General features: G+C 36.8%; 1 protein-coding gene across 6 annotated transcripts in view; it reads right to left on the bottom strand.

The window, feature by feature from the left end:
- GRID2 (glutamate ionotropic receptor delta type subunit 2) overlaps positions 1-16,512 on the bottom strand; it is a 679,311-nt gene that overhangs the window by 183,743 nt on the left and 479,056 nt on the right. For all 6 annotated transcript variants that reach the window (XR_012580377.1, XR_012580376.1, XM_005484610.4 and 3 more), the window contains exon 8: positions 11,422-11,541. Coding sequence is in view for 4 of the 6 variants with exons in the window: in XM_005484610.4 (XP_005484667.1) it covers positions 11,422-11,541 (120 nt within the window). In the remaining 2 variants the exon portion in view is untranslated. The remainder of the gene's footprint in view (positions 1-11,421; positions 11,542-16,512) is intronic.

Below are 16,512 nucleotides of genomic sequence, written 5' to 3'. Positions count from 1 at the left end.
AAAATGTATTATTTTCAAGTACAATCAAGTTATAATGCAAAATCAGTAGCAGTGTAGAGAAACTGAATGTTGCATTAAAATATTCATATAAAACACTTATGGCTCATTATTAAGGCACTCCATTAGAATGCATACTTTAAATCAGATTTTTATGAGCTCCAAGTACATTATTTATTATAGAAGTGTGTTTAAAACAAACAAATACAACCCTAAAATCAAATCCAGCATTTCAGAATAAGAACTTTGTGATAAGGTTCAGAAGCAGACTGGTTGGGCACTGATCAGGAAAATATGTTAAAGCTTCTAGCTTAAATTGAAATTATATCAACTGAAATGTTGTTTTGTTTTTTTTTACTCTAATGTATAAATTTTGATACATTATGTTGCATTTTTCTGAACCAACTAAAAAGAAATTTTTATATATGAAATAAATTAATTTGAGCTCAAATTTCAACAGAACATCTGCAGTTTATCCCATTCTATCCTTCTATGTTTACATAAAAAAGATATTTTTTCCACTGCTACACTTTAGGAAGAAATGTCTGTAATATTTTTCATAGGTTTTGAGAAATGGAGAGAAGTAGTGCTAGAATAATGATGAGATTATTTTTTAACTGACTTCTGCCACAGGTGCTAAACATACTTTTCTTAATTCCTTAAAACATGCTTATCCCCATTTGCTTCCAGCCCAAGGAGTTTCAAAGCTGTGTGAGTGCATACAATTTCCTCAAAACCCTTATTTTTTTTTAAAGTGGTTCTGTCAAATAAAATTAATTCTGTTTATCAAAATGAAAACGTAAATTGAGACCTCATCCATTTCACTTTTTCTATTACTCCTGCTGCACATTTTAAAGCAGGAGTACATCATGACAAGAATATTTATTATTAAATTCTATTGTAACTTACCCTTTGATTAAGACATTATATCATAACTTTAGAACAGGCAAAAATCTGAGCACTGTAATTTTAAGGCTGAATCATAAAAATCTTCCAACACTATGAAGGAACTATAAATATTATGAAGTCATTGAAAGCTTCACCATCCTCATTTTTATTATTTGCAAAGATCTCCAAAGGTACAAAGAGGTGTCCCCAAACAGTTCCACAGAGGTAACTTTTTATCTCTGGAAATCACTTTTATGGTTCTTTTAATTGCAGGATACAGCTGTGACCACTTTAGAGGGAAACACATCTCAACATTACCATAAATGCAATATTGAGACAAAATGACATCTCACTTCTGCTCCTAAAGTTATTTTAGCAGACAAGAAGACTTAACTGAAAATTTCTACTTACAAATGGATTTATGCATAGTAAACTCTGCCACATTTAGAAATATATGAGCTGAGTTATGGAGTGGGAAACTACAGTACATTATAAACACAATACAGAATCCAAACTGAAGCCACAGGGGTGGTTCTCTCTGTCTTCTCAAAAGTCACAATTTATTTCTTATTGGTCTTAAAACCACCACAACTAACAAAGATTTACTGTACTCCAAACTGTGTTTTGCTAGCAACATTGGAATGCAATTTCCACTCTCTGATGTGTCCTTCCTGCTTTTTCTCTTTAGCAACCATTGTACCCATGTGCATTGTCTGGTCCAGCCCAAAGATGAGACTCCCCATGGACTCAAGCTGTCCTCTCTGGTGGGCTGCACCCGCTCTCATCAGGACACAGCTGACTCTTCACTCTTTGCCAACACAACTCCTTCTGACTCTTGCCTATAGATGTGCGCATCCTTCTGATGAATTTGGGAGCTTTAGCAACTTCACGGAAGTTTTCACATTTGTGCCTTCTGTTAGTCTTCTCCTACAGCTCTGAAGGCTGAGGGTGGTAGATATTACACACACACCATACATATAAAAATAGATATATAGTGGGTGTTTTCAGTGGAAATCTATAATCACCATTTCCCAATCAGCTTATGACCGGTCTAGCTCCTCTAGATCACACAATCTGCAAGGGGAGGACTAAAAGGATTAAATGTCTGTGTTTGGATTCTCCCTCCTTCAGTAGAAAATTTCACTGAATATTTTATCGCCACAGAGGTAAAGGTCTTTGGGCTTACCAGGGTTCCTTAACTCACTGCAGGAAAATAGTGCCTACTGATATCAACAAATTATCATTCAGCAACATGCTCAATATAGTCTTTCCACAAAACAAACACAGAAAAACCCGCCAAAAATCTCAACTAAACAATAAGCTCCAAACAACCCAACCAAAAAACCAAAAAACCAAAAAATCCCCCCAAAACCAACCACACATACACCCAAAGATATCTCCACCACAAAACCTCCAAAACAAACAAAAAACAAACCAACTTTTGACTTTGATACATATAAATAGTCAATTTCTAAAAAGACACATTTTTATGTTTTTCTGCTAATAGAGTAACTTGGAACAAAGAGATCTTGCTGCAAAAAATGTACTTTAAATTTGTACCAGCAAAGTTGTGATTAATATGAGCATTCCAGGCCTTTCAGATGTACTACAGGGGCTCATCCTACTTATCAGTCTACAAGACCACACAGCCATCAAGGAGAAGCCCTCCAAAAACCATGCAAGTTAGAAACAATTTATTGAAAGGTTGGACCAGATAATCTTTGAATTCTAGCCTGGACTGTTGTACAATTCTATATTACCGTGGGCTATGGTTGGCAGAATGCAGCAGGCCATATAATTGTGTCAGTCTTGGCTTGAGGTTCTTTAAGAAAAAGACAATTTATCAAATGCAAATCCTGTGAAATGGCCCAGGTGGCCAATAAGGCTGATGGCCTTTTTCAGCAATAGTGTGGCCAGCAGGACCAGAGCAGTGATCCTGCCCTTTCTACTCAGTGCTGGTGAGGCCACACCGCATGTACCAGGTTCAGTTTTGGCCTCTCCCTACAAAAAAGACACTGAGGTGCTGGACAGTGTCCAGAGAAGGGCAAAAAAGCCGGTGATGTGTCTGGAGCACAAGCGTTATGACTTAGGGAGCTGGGGGCATTCAGCCTGGGGAAAGGAGGCTCAGGGGAGACCTCATCACTCTCTCCAACTGCCTGAGAGGAGGCTGCAGGGAGATGGAGGGTGCCACTGAAAGGATGGGAAAGCACTGGGACAGGCTGCCCAGGGAAGTGGTGCAGCCACCATTTCTGCGAGTGTTCAAAAAGCATGTAAATGTGCTGCTTGGAGACAGGGATTGGTGGTGGGCTTGGCGTTGGACTCAATGTTCTTAAGGGTCTTTTATAGCCTCGACAATTTTATGATTCTAAATCTGTGTAGATCTACTTTCACACATTATGGATTAAGATCTGGATTACAACCACAGATATGTATCAGCCCTCCCAATGGTTTGTACTGAGCCCTTAATTCTGCGAACTGAGCCCTTCACCACCCTCAAAAGTCAAAATTTAATGACCCATTTCATACTATCATCACTTCATGCCTCCTGTTAAAAGAAGCAGTTCAGTTTTTTAACATTCCTCTCTCCTGTCTGCACGGTTTTCCAATTATTAGGAATTTTTGACTAGGATACCCAGATTGCATACAAATTTGGGTGCAAATATATAACTTACCAGAGATATAGTTATTATCTCCCTCTTCACATGACAAATTAGCTACAACAACCTCATTCTTTCGGATTAATGGAGGGTTAAATACACATTAGTTTTTCCTACTCCTGAAAAATATATGTTTGTTCCAGTTAGAAGCATTTCTGGAATGAACTAATTTTCATCAGATGATAGCCTTGATTGAAAACAAAGCAGCTCTAAAGAGCAAAAGACAAGCATTAAAAACTTTAATTCTGCAAATAACCTATAATTCATTGAGACTGTCTACCTTAAAACAAGTAATTCCAAGTCAAGCTAAGTGTTTTATCCTATTAATTTCAAGGATGATGAACCACATTCTTGAAGCAGCCCCCACTGAGTATTCTCTTAAAGGTGACGAGAAGCCCCTAATGGGATTTCCAAGATCACACAGAAGCATTACTGCCTGAGAGGTCAATGCAGCATTAAGTCCATTCTTAAATAATACACAGTTCCTTCTGACATTATTCAAAATGTCATTTTTGAGGCACTTCAAAGTTTCCAAGCACTTCAGATCTCTGAAGAGAGTTATAAAGCTAATTTGCTCAGCGGAAGCATTTGAGGATAAAAATTCAAAACTTGCCAGCCAGTCCTGCAGATCCATGTTCTTGAGTAGCTTTCACAGCTACTCAAGCAGAAGAAAAAGCCACAAAACCATAGGAAAGGTATTTCAAAAGTGGCCCAACCAGTCATACTGAAAACAGTAAAAGGTTCTGCCAGTATCAAGTTCAGAAAAACAAAAGTGATCTAACCCCTTGGCCTAGTTAACTGTGAGCAGTTCAAGAGGAAAAGAGGAATCCAAAATGAAGGAAAAATATTTAAGTGGACCCAAATCAAGTTTTACGCACTACATAAAACGGATTAACATGCAAATCCAATTTTTTTCCAATATAGATATTAAAAACCCACCACACAATTTCTGTTATTCAAAATTTTCCAGGAAAAGAAAAAAACCTCTGCTGCAAAAATGACTGAAATTCTGTGTCATTTTTTGCTCTTATGTCCATTTTGAAGCACTGAATAATCACACAGGAGCCTCTGTGGATAGGCACTTGCCTAACAGCATCAACAGAAAACAGGGGTGGTTGCTGTTCTCAGCTTTTTTTTAAATTATTATTAATTTTTGACTGATCTTTCTCAAGTTTTCATTGTCATAACAAGATATGAAAGGAAATTAAAAACACAGTTTGAAAGTGGAAAATATTTCTCCTGTTCTTTGCTGTCAAGACAACTATATTTTCTGCAGGAGATGGGTAAAATATAACCTCTTTTCCAGATGAACAGAAATGAATAAAATGCATGAAACTATATAATTTAAAGAGCATAAAAAAGATTTGTCTCTCTATGATGAAAGCAATCAGTCAAAATAGGCAGTTCCCAATGCACTGAAAATATTTTTCAGTAAGAACATTCTTATCAGTTTTGACAGGACTGAATATTCTGAGCAAAAGAGACGAGCTCATCCCTGCCAAAACTGTGAAGAGAAACACTACAGAGCACCAAGGTCCCAAGGGGAATTTCAGCTTGACATCAATGCTTCTCTGCAGGGTTCTATTGCATTTCCCCCTTCTTCCATACTGCATTTTCCCTTTCTCCCCACACTGTTCCTAATGCAGGAGCATGCCCCTCTTGACTCCAGAGGTATGCTGAAGGTATTCAGAGGCTTGAAAGACTCATATTTTTCAAAATCATCTATAGCCCCGTAAGTCACTGTTAAGGGCCATCCAACCTGTGAGCTGGAAACTGGATAAACCCAGATCTTAATTATTTGAGAGGCATTTTCACTGAGCACTTATCCTTATTGTTCTAGACCAGGGGCTCTTGACACCATTAATACTACAGGCTAAAATTCTCTTTTTTACAACACACTAGAGCTCAGCAGACATGACTGACTGTTCTGGTAAGAAGAAATAGGTGGAGTAACACCTGTATAGCTCACTGTGCTTGCCTTGGGTTTGTGGGTATTAGTTTGGAGTTTGACTTCTGGGTGATTTTGGTCCTACACCTGATTCTGGCTCTTATGGATTCAAGATGGATGTTTTGCTCCACAGGTGAATAATTCATGTGGAATGGGTTGAGCTGTAGCAACTCTGCTCTGCATTTATCAGAATCATGACTTGAACCTTTGTCTTCTGTGTCCCTGGGGCAGCATCCACCAAGCCACCAAATCCATCTCTGGCTTCTTTACTTTGCACTTATCACAAGTAATGAAATATTCATCCAAAGAGCCCAGGATCAGGGCAGACAGCTGGACAATCCAGCACAAAAATTGGATTTCACTCCCCCCATCTGAATCAGAGTCCAAAAGCTGATAGTCTCCAAATGGTACACTACTGATTACTTTGAGTCAGTCAGCCTCTCTCTCTGAATCTTCAGATTTTAAAAGAAAATGCTCCTTTCAAAAGAAGAAATAATTTTTTAAAGACCTTTAAATCTTTTTGAATTCAAAAATACAATTATGGATGGATACTTTAATTTCTTTTTCTGTTATAGTCAAATACGCAGTTTGTTTGGCTTTTAATCTAAGCAGAAGTACAGTTCCAAGTAAAACAATCTATTAAATCTAGTTTTATTGTGATGGCAAACAAATCCTCAACATTTTGCAGCCAAATTAAATTTCACTAAGATTTGACAAAAGATTTGCAGAAGCCACCAGAAAGTAAAGTATCAGTCACTGTGTCTTAATCGATTTACTGCATAGCAGTATGAAGGGAGGAAATGCTACCCTTCAGCAGGCTTACAGCAAAATTTAAGTTCTGTGCTGAACCAGAACAGCCAGTCTTGGCTCACCAACATATTTAATTATCTCTTTACCTTTAGTATTAAGTAGCTTATTTCATTTCTAGAAGGGTGTTTAAGTATTTAAAGTTGCTTTAGAAAGACCATCATGGTAGTGCTGTGCCCGGTCCACCTTCTCCATCAATACTAGAGATTGCAAAGCAGTCAGACACAGCAACTTTTATTTCAACTCACTAGAGTTGACACTTAATAGTGTCTCTCTAAATGACAAGGATATCTTTCAGTCACATCATAAATTGCATGTCAACCTTTAGAAACATCTGCACAGGTCACAGCTTAAAGTATCAGGAGGTGATACAAATATATTTTTAAAGTCACATTACACAGCTCTACCTTGATCATGCTCACAAAGAGACCAGGTGAAACCATCATTTACCTCAAGTGGCTTACCAAGAAGCTAACTGAGAAGGAAATACTTTATATGCTCTTGGTTATTGGATGGGGTTAGCTAGTAAGTGTTGGCAGAGCTGTATAACTGCTCTTTTTGCCTAATGCCAAAATAATGGATATAAAGGATGCAGAAAATAAGTTTTAACTTTGTAAGAATAGAATTCAACTTCCTGAAGATCAAAATTTATGCTTGGAACATTGCTCCATGATTCAAGTGTAGGAAAAATTATATAGTATATTAGAAAGAAATACCACTACTGTGATCAACAAGTATTTTCAGATGAAGTGGAAATAGCAATTATTTTAAGAGAATGAAAAAAATGCAAACCAGATTTCCCATCTCTGAACAAATAGCACAACTATAGAGTGTTAACCCTTAATTGTCTGTGAAATGAAAACCTGCATGCATTGACTCTGCAGGGAAGGTCCTGCAACTTGCACTGGCAGAAGCAGAGAGGAACAATGTAGAAACCTGTTAGACAGGTTTCAATCCCTTTCACATGAGATGCTTGAAAAATCCTTGAGACAATCAAATCAAAATGCTTGAAGACTGAACCCTACAATCCTAATGGAGAAATGCAGATGGCTGAAAGCATTCTGGGTTACCCTGCTGCCCCCCACCAAGGCTCCCTGTTTTCCTGCTGGCTCACAGCTCTATCCTTCCTCCAAGGCATCTCTAGCTGTCCTGGACGCAAAGGAAACCTTGCCATGGACATCTTGGTGCAGACAGGAATTGATGCAAGAGCCTAGTACATCATCTTGCTCCCTCACTGGGAGGAAATAACCTAAAACATCTTCAGAAGAAAAGAGAAACATACAGGAGGAGGTTGGTGTATGCTAATATGGATAGGGAGCTAGAGCAAAACACATCATGATCTTCAAATGCCCACCTGTGGTAAGAAAACCAGTGGGGGAACAGAAAGAAAGTCCTCTAAACTTCAAATGTCAAACAGGGCCTTTGAAGATGAGCCCATTCTGAATTACAAGGAGCACTGTAAGAAACATGAAAACCGCTTTATTTCTGCAGTGCTGTTTTCTACACCACTGAGATGTAAGACAGTACTCAGAGCTACCAACTTCCTTTTGTTCATTTGTTTGTTGGATGGTTATTCACGGAATGGCAGCTTTTATTTCAGCAGTAGAGATAAAAGTATTGCACCGAAATTTAAATGTCAAAGAATACATACTCAAATGTCAAATACCAACAGACAAATGCTAACAGAGAAATGTCAGAAATACACCCATGTCTCCCACTGCATATAACTACATCTGCACAAATGTAAGCCACAACATGGTGTGTAAAAGTGAGAGTTTTTCTTCAGTTCCTTTGGGGTTGTAATACCACTGGTGTCAATAAAATCAGTACCTGGCAGCAGTCTGAGTGTATTACTCCAAGTACTTGGCTCTGGCAAAAAGTGCAAGCTAACTGATCCATGGTCTGCAAGGTAATGGATAACATTTACAGTCACAAGTGTACACAATTGCTGTTTCAAGCAAATCCTACTCCAGGATTTGCTAACTTGTCACTAGGTGACAGAGCCCAGCACGATGATCTTTCACAGGGATTCTCCCACTGCTTTTCAGGTATGAGAGTAACCCATGAAAGCTGGGTTACTCTCATACCTGAAAAGCAGTGGGAGGAAGGAGAGGATGTGAAGACAGTTTTTCCTAGATACGTGGCCTAATTTGACCAAATAAACCAAAGATAAACATGAATTCTATGTGTATCCTAAACTATTTGCTTTTTTTGAGTCCTGGGAATAATCACCTATGAATATAAGTGAACTTTGCAGTAGTATAAATGACTCCAGAACCTAAGCAGAACAGATTTCAAGCAGAAATTCTCTTTTCAATTCAATTTTCTCTTGAGAAATTCAAGTGCATTTTAAAATCTTACTTTTTTATTAAAATCAATTGACTGTTCCTCAGGAAAACAAAATAGCAATTCTTTAAACAATTCACTTGAGGGGAATCTCTGGTCCCAAAGACTTCAATGGGCCTTTTGTAATGATTTTACCCTTCATTATCTCCTATAAAAGTACTTGAAAATATGTTGATTAGGGAAGATGCATTAGCTTAGAAATTTCAGTCTGCTAATTGCAGCTGCTTCTACTAGGGTTGAGAAAAGAAATGCTTAGGTAGTTCTGCAGTCAGATCACTAAATACATGAAAATCTGAAGTGTACTTTAATTATTGTAGTTAACAAAAATATATCTGACTCCTGTACTTATTGTGATTTGCTTCCAACACTAGTAGCTCATACACTGTTAAGTAAATCTTAATCCAAGGAAAAAGATGTTAACTTTTGTCAAATAGTAAAATCCCCTAAAAATTTTCTTCTCTGTCTCTGACGTGATTGTTTTAAGAAACCCACCTTGTTTTTTTAACTCTTTGACATTGACTAGAAATTAATTTAAAATTTTCGTACTCCATTTATTGCAAAAAATTGAAATAATTATTGGGATTATTTTAAAGAAACTTCTGAGAACAATTATCACATTCTCATAATATATACAGAACTTTCCTTCTAAAGAAAATTTTTCTGTACACCTCTTTTTAAAGGTTTCTCTGGATTATTGAGTGCTGTTTAGGAAAAAAAATGAAACAGTTTTAATTTGTTCTGCTCTGGACCCTTTCTTCTTTATAACCAGCTGCAGTGCATCACAAAACTCCACAGAGAAGCATTTACTGTCTTTTTCACCAAGAAAATTTTCTTATAATATCTAAATTTAATTTTAAATGCTCATCTTGGCAAATGTAAAGAAAACCCCACATACTTTTAGTATTTAGTATATATTTAGTAGTTTAATTTTAAACTTTGTTTTTCTCCTCAACAGGATTGTATGATGATGAGTTTCACCATCTAATTATATTCTGAGCAAAGCCCTATTCTCTTTGACCAACTCCAAATTCATTTCACTCCGAAGACAGTGAGTGCCTCTTTTTTCTTAAACTATGATAAAGAGCAAACAAGGAAGGTTCAAAAGACCTGTTTGTGTTACCCCATTGTTTTACACAAGTTAGGTGTGACCACAGTCATTAATATCTGTTTTAAAATCAAACTCACTATAGCTTAAATTAAAAGTACAATTCTAAACACACCATCAAAAAAGAGTTAGAACAGTCAGGAAGTTTTTTGTGCTTCTATATTTCCAAGATCTTTCTGCAAGTCTCTCTTTCTTTTCTATCTTTTCGGGAATGAAAGAGCACAGTTTAGTGCTTCACTCAGGCATTCACCCAGACAGGCCTGAAGTAAAAAAAAGCCCAGTCAAAGTCAACCAAATAAATTAAATGAAGAAACATAGATTTGTCTTAGGAAGGCAGCTCTAAAGAATAAATAGCTCCTCAGTGCATAGCATGGAAAATAAATCAAAATATGTTGAAACAGACAGAATTTAAATGTAAGGGAATAAGGACTTATCCAACATTCTGGTCTCCAAATACTCTCTGCAAGGTACCTCCAAATATCAACCAGATCCAATTCTGTCTGGTTTCTGAAGCATCTGTCAGGACCTCTGCACAAGGTGACATAGCTATAGCCCCGTGTGTACATTAGGGTATTGACAAGAGATGAAAGAGCACAAACAGAATAACAATTCTGATGAAAAGTGCAGGAGAAAGTTCAGGTTTTAGACACTTTACACTTCTTATTTATCTCTTCCTCCTTTCAGAGTACTTATCTGTTGCTCCAGAAGGTATGCAGGCAAATGATGCACTTCATCATGAAGTGACACTTACCCATGGACCCATTTTACATATATTAAGAAAACACTCTCATTTCCTTTCAATCACTTCATGTTCCTCCTATACAAAACCCAGTATGATGTGATACACTAAAAGAAGAGATCTTGGTATTTTTCAAGAAGTCTGTCTTTGAAGGAGAGTTGCTCCTGGAAAAGCCTATTAATATTTTGTTTACCTGTGAAGTGCAATATGATTTTTGCCATACCAGATGAGCAGTTGTTCAAAGTTAAGGCTGTTCATTGCAAATAGAGACATGTTTCCACCATTTGTTACACAGGACTTAAATTTAGTTTTAAACTGGCAAAACTCAAATACCAAGAAAGAGTAATTCTGCTGGACATACATGCTATTCCCTGCAACAATGCAAGTCCTTTGGACTGTGTATGGCAGTGAGTACATAACATTAACTTATTCTGTAAAAGTTAACTCCTATTAAAACACCATGCATTTATTTCATGAAGAGGCTATGGAAATTTTATCTTTTCTACAAGAGAATTTCTCTTTCCATCACTATGAATTTTAATCATATAGCAGGTGGGGCATCCCACTTTGACTAAGTATCAGGGACCAGTCTGGGTGCTCTAAACATGATTCAATGTAAGATTTGCTATTTTGGACAGGGGTTGTAAGGGTTAAAAACAACAGCTTTCATTGGTCTTTTGTGACAATCCATCAGCAGCTTAACACATTCTGCATTACAAATGGTATCTTGATCAACACAACCTGCTCCAAGACCTATTTGAAATCATGAAATAGATGAGTATCTCAAATTTCAAAGGTTTTCTCCTATGTCTTATTCCTTTAACAATACAGAACACCATGTTATCTGACATCAAATGCTTTTCCATTAACATGGAACACAAGAACGGTTTTGAAAAAAATCAACAATTTCTTATTTGAATACATGTAGCCTTACCTTGCGGATGCCTCTGCCAAGATCTTCTCCATAGTTTGTCCCCAAAATTTCAAAATGCACATTGGGATTCCCCCCATTTTCTGCAAATTCCAATTCTCCAGTCAAGCCATTCACGCCACCCTATTGGAAAAAATAAAAAAGGAAAATTGACTGAAAATTTCTAAGTGGGTAATTGTAATAACTTTTAGTTTCTTGAAGGCTTCATGCACCAGTTATGCAGAATAGATAGGTAACTACCAGAACTAGGATAGTTTTTCAAAGACCATGGTTCCCTAAAAATTCTGAAGCTGAAATTATTCCTGCATCAGAATGAAGTTCTTCGCGGAAGAATTAAACTCAGCAATGCTAAGCAGAGTCAATACAAACAATAGTCTGACTCTTAGCATGTTTGCACTCCAATTTTTGCTCTTTAACCCATCAGCATTTATGCATTGACATTTTAACTCCAACAATTTATTTTTTAAAAAAGTAGTTTTTTGCAATGAAGTTTAGTGGAAGAAATGCTAAACACAAACACATAGAAGAAACTGCACAAAAATTAGTTATATTTGCAGATCTTTTCTTTTTCCCCTCAAATGTTTCTCCCCCATGAAAGATTTCTACATGAGGGCAGGCTGAGGTTCAGACCAAGTTATGTGCTTTTTGAGCTCAACATACGTAATCTGCACAAATGAAGAAGGGGTCCATTCAAGGTCTAGCTGAATGCAGTGAAAATTTCTTTTTCCTCCCAATTATCTTCTACTAAGAATACATGACATGGGTAACAAGGCAGCATCTCTTAAAGATTGTTATAATGTTTTTACAGTTTAGCTGGAAGGGGTTAAAATACCAAAGATGAAGCACTGGAGTGAATAATCTCCACAAGGAATTAGAGCTGAAAGGGCTATACATGCTGCAGCCATACTCAAAATCTATTCCAGAGTAAATTCAACGTGACACACATTTCATCTTTGTATAAGAACTGTGATGACCTGAACTATAAAATCAACAGAACCATATGAAAGGCTGATAATGAAAACCTTTACCCTTCAAAAATTTCTTCAGTTTACAGATTGAAGGGAAATTTGATGCTTAGCCCTCTCCCTCAAAAAAAACCAAAACCAAAATAAACCAACAAAAAACCAAAAAAACAGATCTGTAAAAAATAATTTAAGAATGTACAAAAAAGAAATCTGCCTCTGGTGTAAAACCCCATGAAATGCATAGTTTTCCCCCAAAACATAAGGCAAGAACTTTGCAGTTGTGATTGTTGTTTCACTAAGGAACTTTTCTATATAAACTGGAGAAACTTGCAATACGAACTATCTAGCTAAGCACATGAGCCTTGCTAAATCATATTAAAAGCTCTATTCTTCAATCTTCAGTCTGGAAAAAATCCAGGAAGGAATACAAAATTTGCATCTCCATTGCAGATTGCTGTGAAATAACTGAATGTTCTTTGACTTTTATAAAACATGACTGTGATTGTAACAAAAGTATGAAATTAATCATTGAGACGATAACTTTAGAATTTACTAGACTACTAGAAATTAGTACTATCAGGGAAAAATACATAAATAACTACATATTAAAATAATAATACAAATATTAAGATAATACAACTATTTTATGAGTGCCATTTACAGTTAAAAACCAATAAAATACCCTGTGTCTATACATAATTAATGATTTGAAAAATATTTTCGATAACATTTTCTTTCTATAGTATTTACTTTTTTATTCTGTAGTAGAACAAAAATAAATTTAAAAAAAAGAAAGGAAAAAAGCCAATAGCCTGATTAAGGGTACATCTAAACAGACATTTGCAGGAAGACTTCGGCAATTGCAAATCAGAGAATTTCAACTAATGTTGTGGTTAGCGAGACACTCTGATTACTTTTTATCTTGACTACCATCCTGCACTAACCAGACCTTTGTGGCTCTTAGACTGGGGTTACCACACCTCTGGCTGGTTCAGATTAAAGACAGTGAACTTGTGTTTGCCCACACAATCACTTGAAGATACCCTTTGGTAAATAACCGTATTTTTTACACGTATATAAAACTTTTACTCCAACTCAAATTTGACTTCATCCTGCTTGTGGACCAGAAGCATAAGCCTGTTCCATATACCTTTTCTCTCATAGGTTCTTATCTATTTTTTGAATCCCCAAGGCACAGTTTCACAGAACACGAGACCTGCAAAGCGGCACAGGCCTGTAAGAGATGGGATGCCCATCTGATTGCCCAAAGCCTCCATCTGGACACCTTACCAGATATTGATTTGGTTATATTACACCGAATATTTCCTATAGGAAATATTGCTTCCTAAAACTTTCCCTCACACTGGGTATTAAACCTGTGTGTCTGAGGTAATTAAAGTCTGAAAATCAATTAAATTGGCATAGACGACCTGAGCAGTACCATGATTTCAAGTGATCCACAAGCAGAACCTGGAAAAAGGAAGGGGAAACTGGAACAAAGTGGTAAAAGAAAGGAAATATTCAACAAAAAACATTACAATTTCTTCACGCAGATGCTTTGCACAGCAGAAAATAGAAATGAAGAATACAGGATTTTCAATATAGAAAATTTAGGTGACATTTTGTTCCAGACTGAGAGCAGTCCCAATACTTTAAGGAATATGGAGTTAAAACATAGATGATTTTCTGAAACTTGGGATAGGAATTTAAAATTGTAACAAACTTTTAAATTTACTTTTATAACCTTTGTCCTTATTTGAGTAAATACAATTAAAAATAATTCAAATAATCATTTAACCTCAATTATACTTGAAGTAATTAATCAATTTCTTTAGAAAACACAGGATTCTTTGGAAATATATGTCCCCTTACATACAGTACAGGTTAACAGAATTACCTAAGATGTTTTGGAATTTGATCTCTATCCAGAAACTTTGTATGAGTTTGTTAAACTTGATTTTTAATTGGCTGCACTTGTCAGGGCGAGATACAAACTCCAAGTCCATCAGCTTTATTTGTCTGGAATCAGTCTTAACCACAACAACGTTATTTCTCATTTATCTATTTTGCAATCTACCATTCTTTGCCAATTCCTCATTTAGCAGTGTCTTAATCAGAGCTCCCTCTTCTAGACAGTGTACATATAAAATACTGTAATAACAGCTCCCATTAGGGTGGGAATGCTGCCAGTTTGGGAAGGGAAGAGGCAGAAAGACAAAACGGCAAAGAACTGCCCATATAATACAAACAAAAATGAATTTATAGAAATTTCTTGGAGGTCTTGGTTTCTCCTCCCTGTCTGGGACTGATCTTGCTGGGCCTGCAGGCTGTGCAATCCTGATATTGCTCTTTCCTGCTCCTCATGGTCCCCCACAGCCTTTCCACAAGGCTCACACAACTCAGGGTGCTGCTCAGGGCTGGCAGAGGGGAGCAGAATATCACCTAGGAAGATCTTCAGGATGCTGCTCCAATTTTGTGAGTAGCTTTTCACAGTGTGGATCTATCTGAAACATCTGATTTACAGCATGTGCTTTATCCCTCAGCTAGTGCATAGAGGAAGGAGATCACAGAGGAAATGGCCATCTGTATGACAGCTACTGATGCAGTAACTTCCTGATGAGATTTTCCCAAATGATTTTAGTGTTAATCATGATAACAGCCAAGAGTAAAATAAATTTTTCATTCCATTTAACTCACAGAAACAATGCTATTTGGTGAAGAATGAAGATATATTTGTTATCTACCTTCGCAAATTCTTCTGAGGTTCAGCTGCAACCATGTAATTTCCTGACACATATACAACTGAAGAGTGAAATGTCAGTTGCTAGGCCAAAAATGTTTTACTTACAATTCTGATCACTGCTCTGGGCTTTGCAGAGCTGTTATAAAGCTTGGCAATATAATTAAAGCCTACTTGAGTCCCATCTAAACTGGCAAGATAAACTACAGTTTATATGTGCTTAGGCACTGCTATACTTTAAGTCCCTGAAGAAAGCACTATTTACCTAGCAGTCAGGACCTCACTTGGGAATGTCAGCTTGCCAATCATCAGCTATAAAATACTTTACTTGGTCTCAGCTTCTGTTCAAACTTCCTCTTTTTTCTTCAGGTACCAGCTATTTTGCAATTAAGGGTAAGAAATAGGCTATATCCTGCTATAGGCAAGAAAAACTGCTATAATCAGTAAATACACATTCCAAATTTTATTCTTGAAAAAGTCTGATCCTGAGAACATTACTGAGTTTTCAACTAGCACCGACAATCCAATCCACTACCTGAAAAACAATTTGGCATCTTTTTTGCGTGTCACCCCTGAGTGTCACTGACATTTCTGAGAGCAGAACTAGTTGACAATCCCACCTATGATTCACGAAACAGCAAGAGGTACAGCTCATTTTCCAGAAAGGGACAGGCTCTGTGCTGCTGCTAGCACTGAAAATTTGCTGTTAGTGAGCTAAACCAATGTGACTGGAAGAGCCCTGGGACGTGTGAGAGGAGGTATATGCAGAAACTTGATGCCATCTTGCTGAGTTGATCCTCCCTATAATCCTACTTACACTCATTCCCAGGCTACTCAGGAGGATTAATTTTTCCCAAAGCAGAATTATTTTCTAGTGATACTTATTCCTCCAACTGTGAAATGGCTTTACTGACAGATAAACAAGTGAGCATGTGTTTAGGGATAGGTCCCATTACAGAAGTGAATTTAAACTAATTGCTGGAGTTGGCCAAATTCATTAGAAGGATTGTATTTCCTGATGAATTTAACTGTTTATTCAGTTCCAGGATGGGCAGGAGCAGATATTAGATTTAAATAATTGTGGTGGGCTTAAAATGTTTTCTTTAGGCTTTGTCCAATCAGCTGAATTCACAAAATAAAAACCGCTTTTGTAGCTGTTTGTAGAAATAGCAATGCATGAGTCAAATGCTCAGCAGTGAAAAGTAACAAATGACAATAAGGAATGATTTAGACAACTTTTTTGCAATTTTAAGAAATGTTGGAAACTCTAATTTCCTCTCATTGCCTGCTATCCTTTACTAGCTTGTTCTCTAAAAAGAAATCAGTTTATTTACCACCAGGGTAACAAATTCAACAATTGCTGCTGTAGGTTAAACATCAGCAACCCTT

Source organism: Zonotrichia albicollis, chromosome 5, assembly GCF_047830755.1.
Source record: "Zonotrichia albicollis isolate bZonAlb1 chromosome 5, bZonAlb1.hap1, whole genome shotgun sequence".
Taxonomy (NCBI): Eukaryota; Metazoa; Chordata; class Aves; order Passeriformes; family Passerellidae; genus Zonotrichia; species Zonotrichia albicollis.
This window is presented reverse-complemented; position numbering and strand designations above follow the sequence as displayed.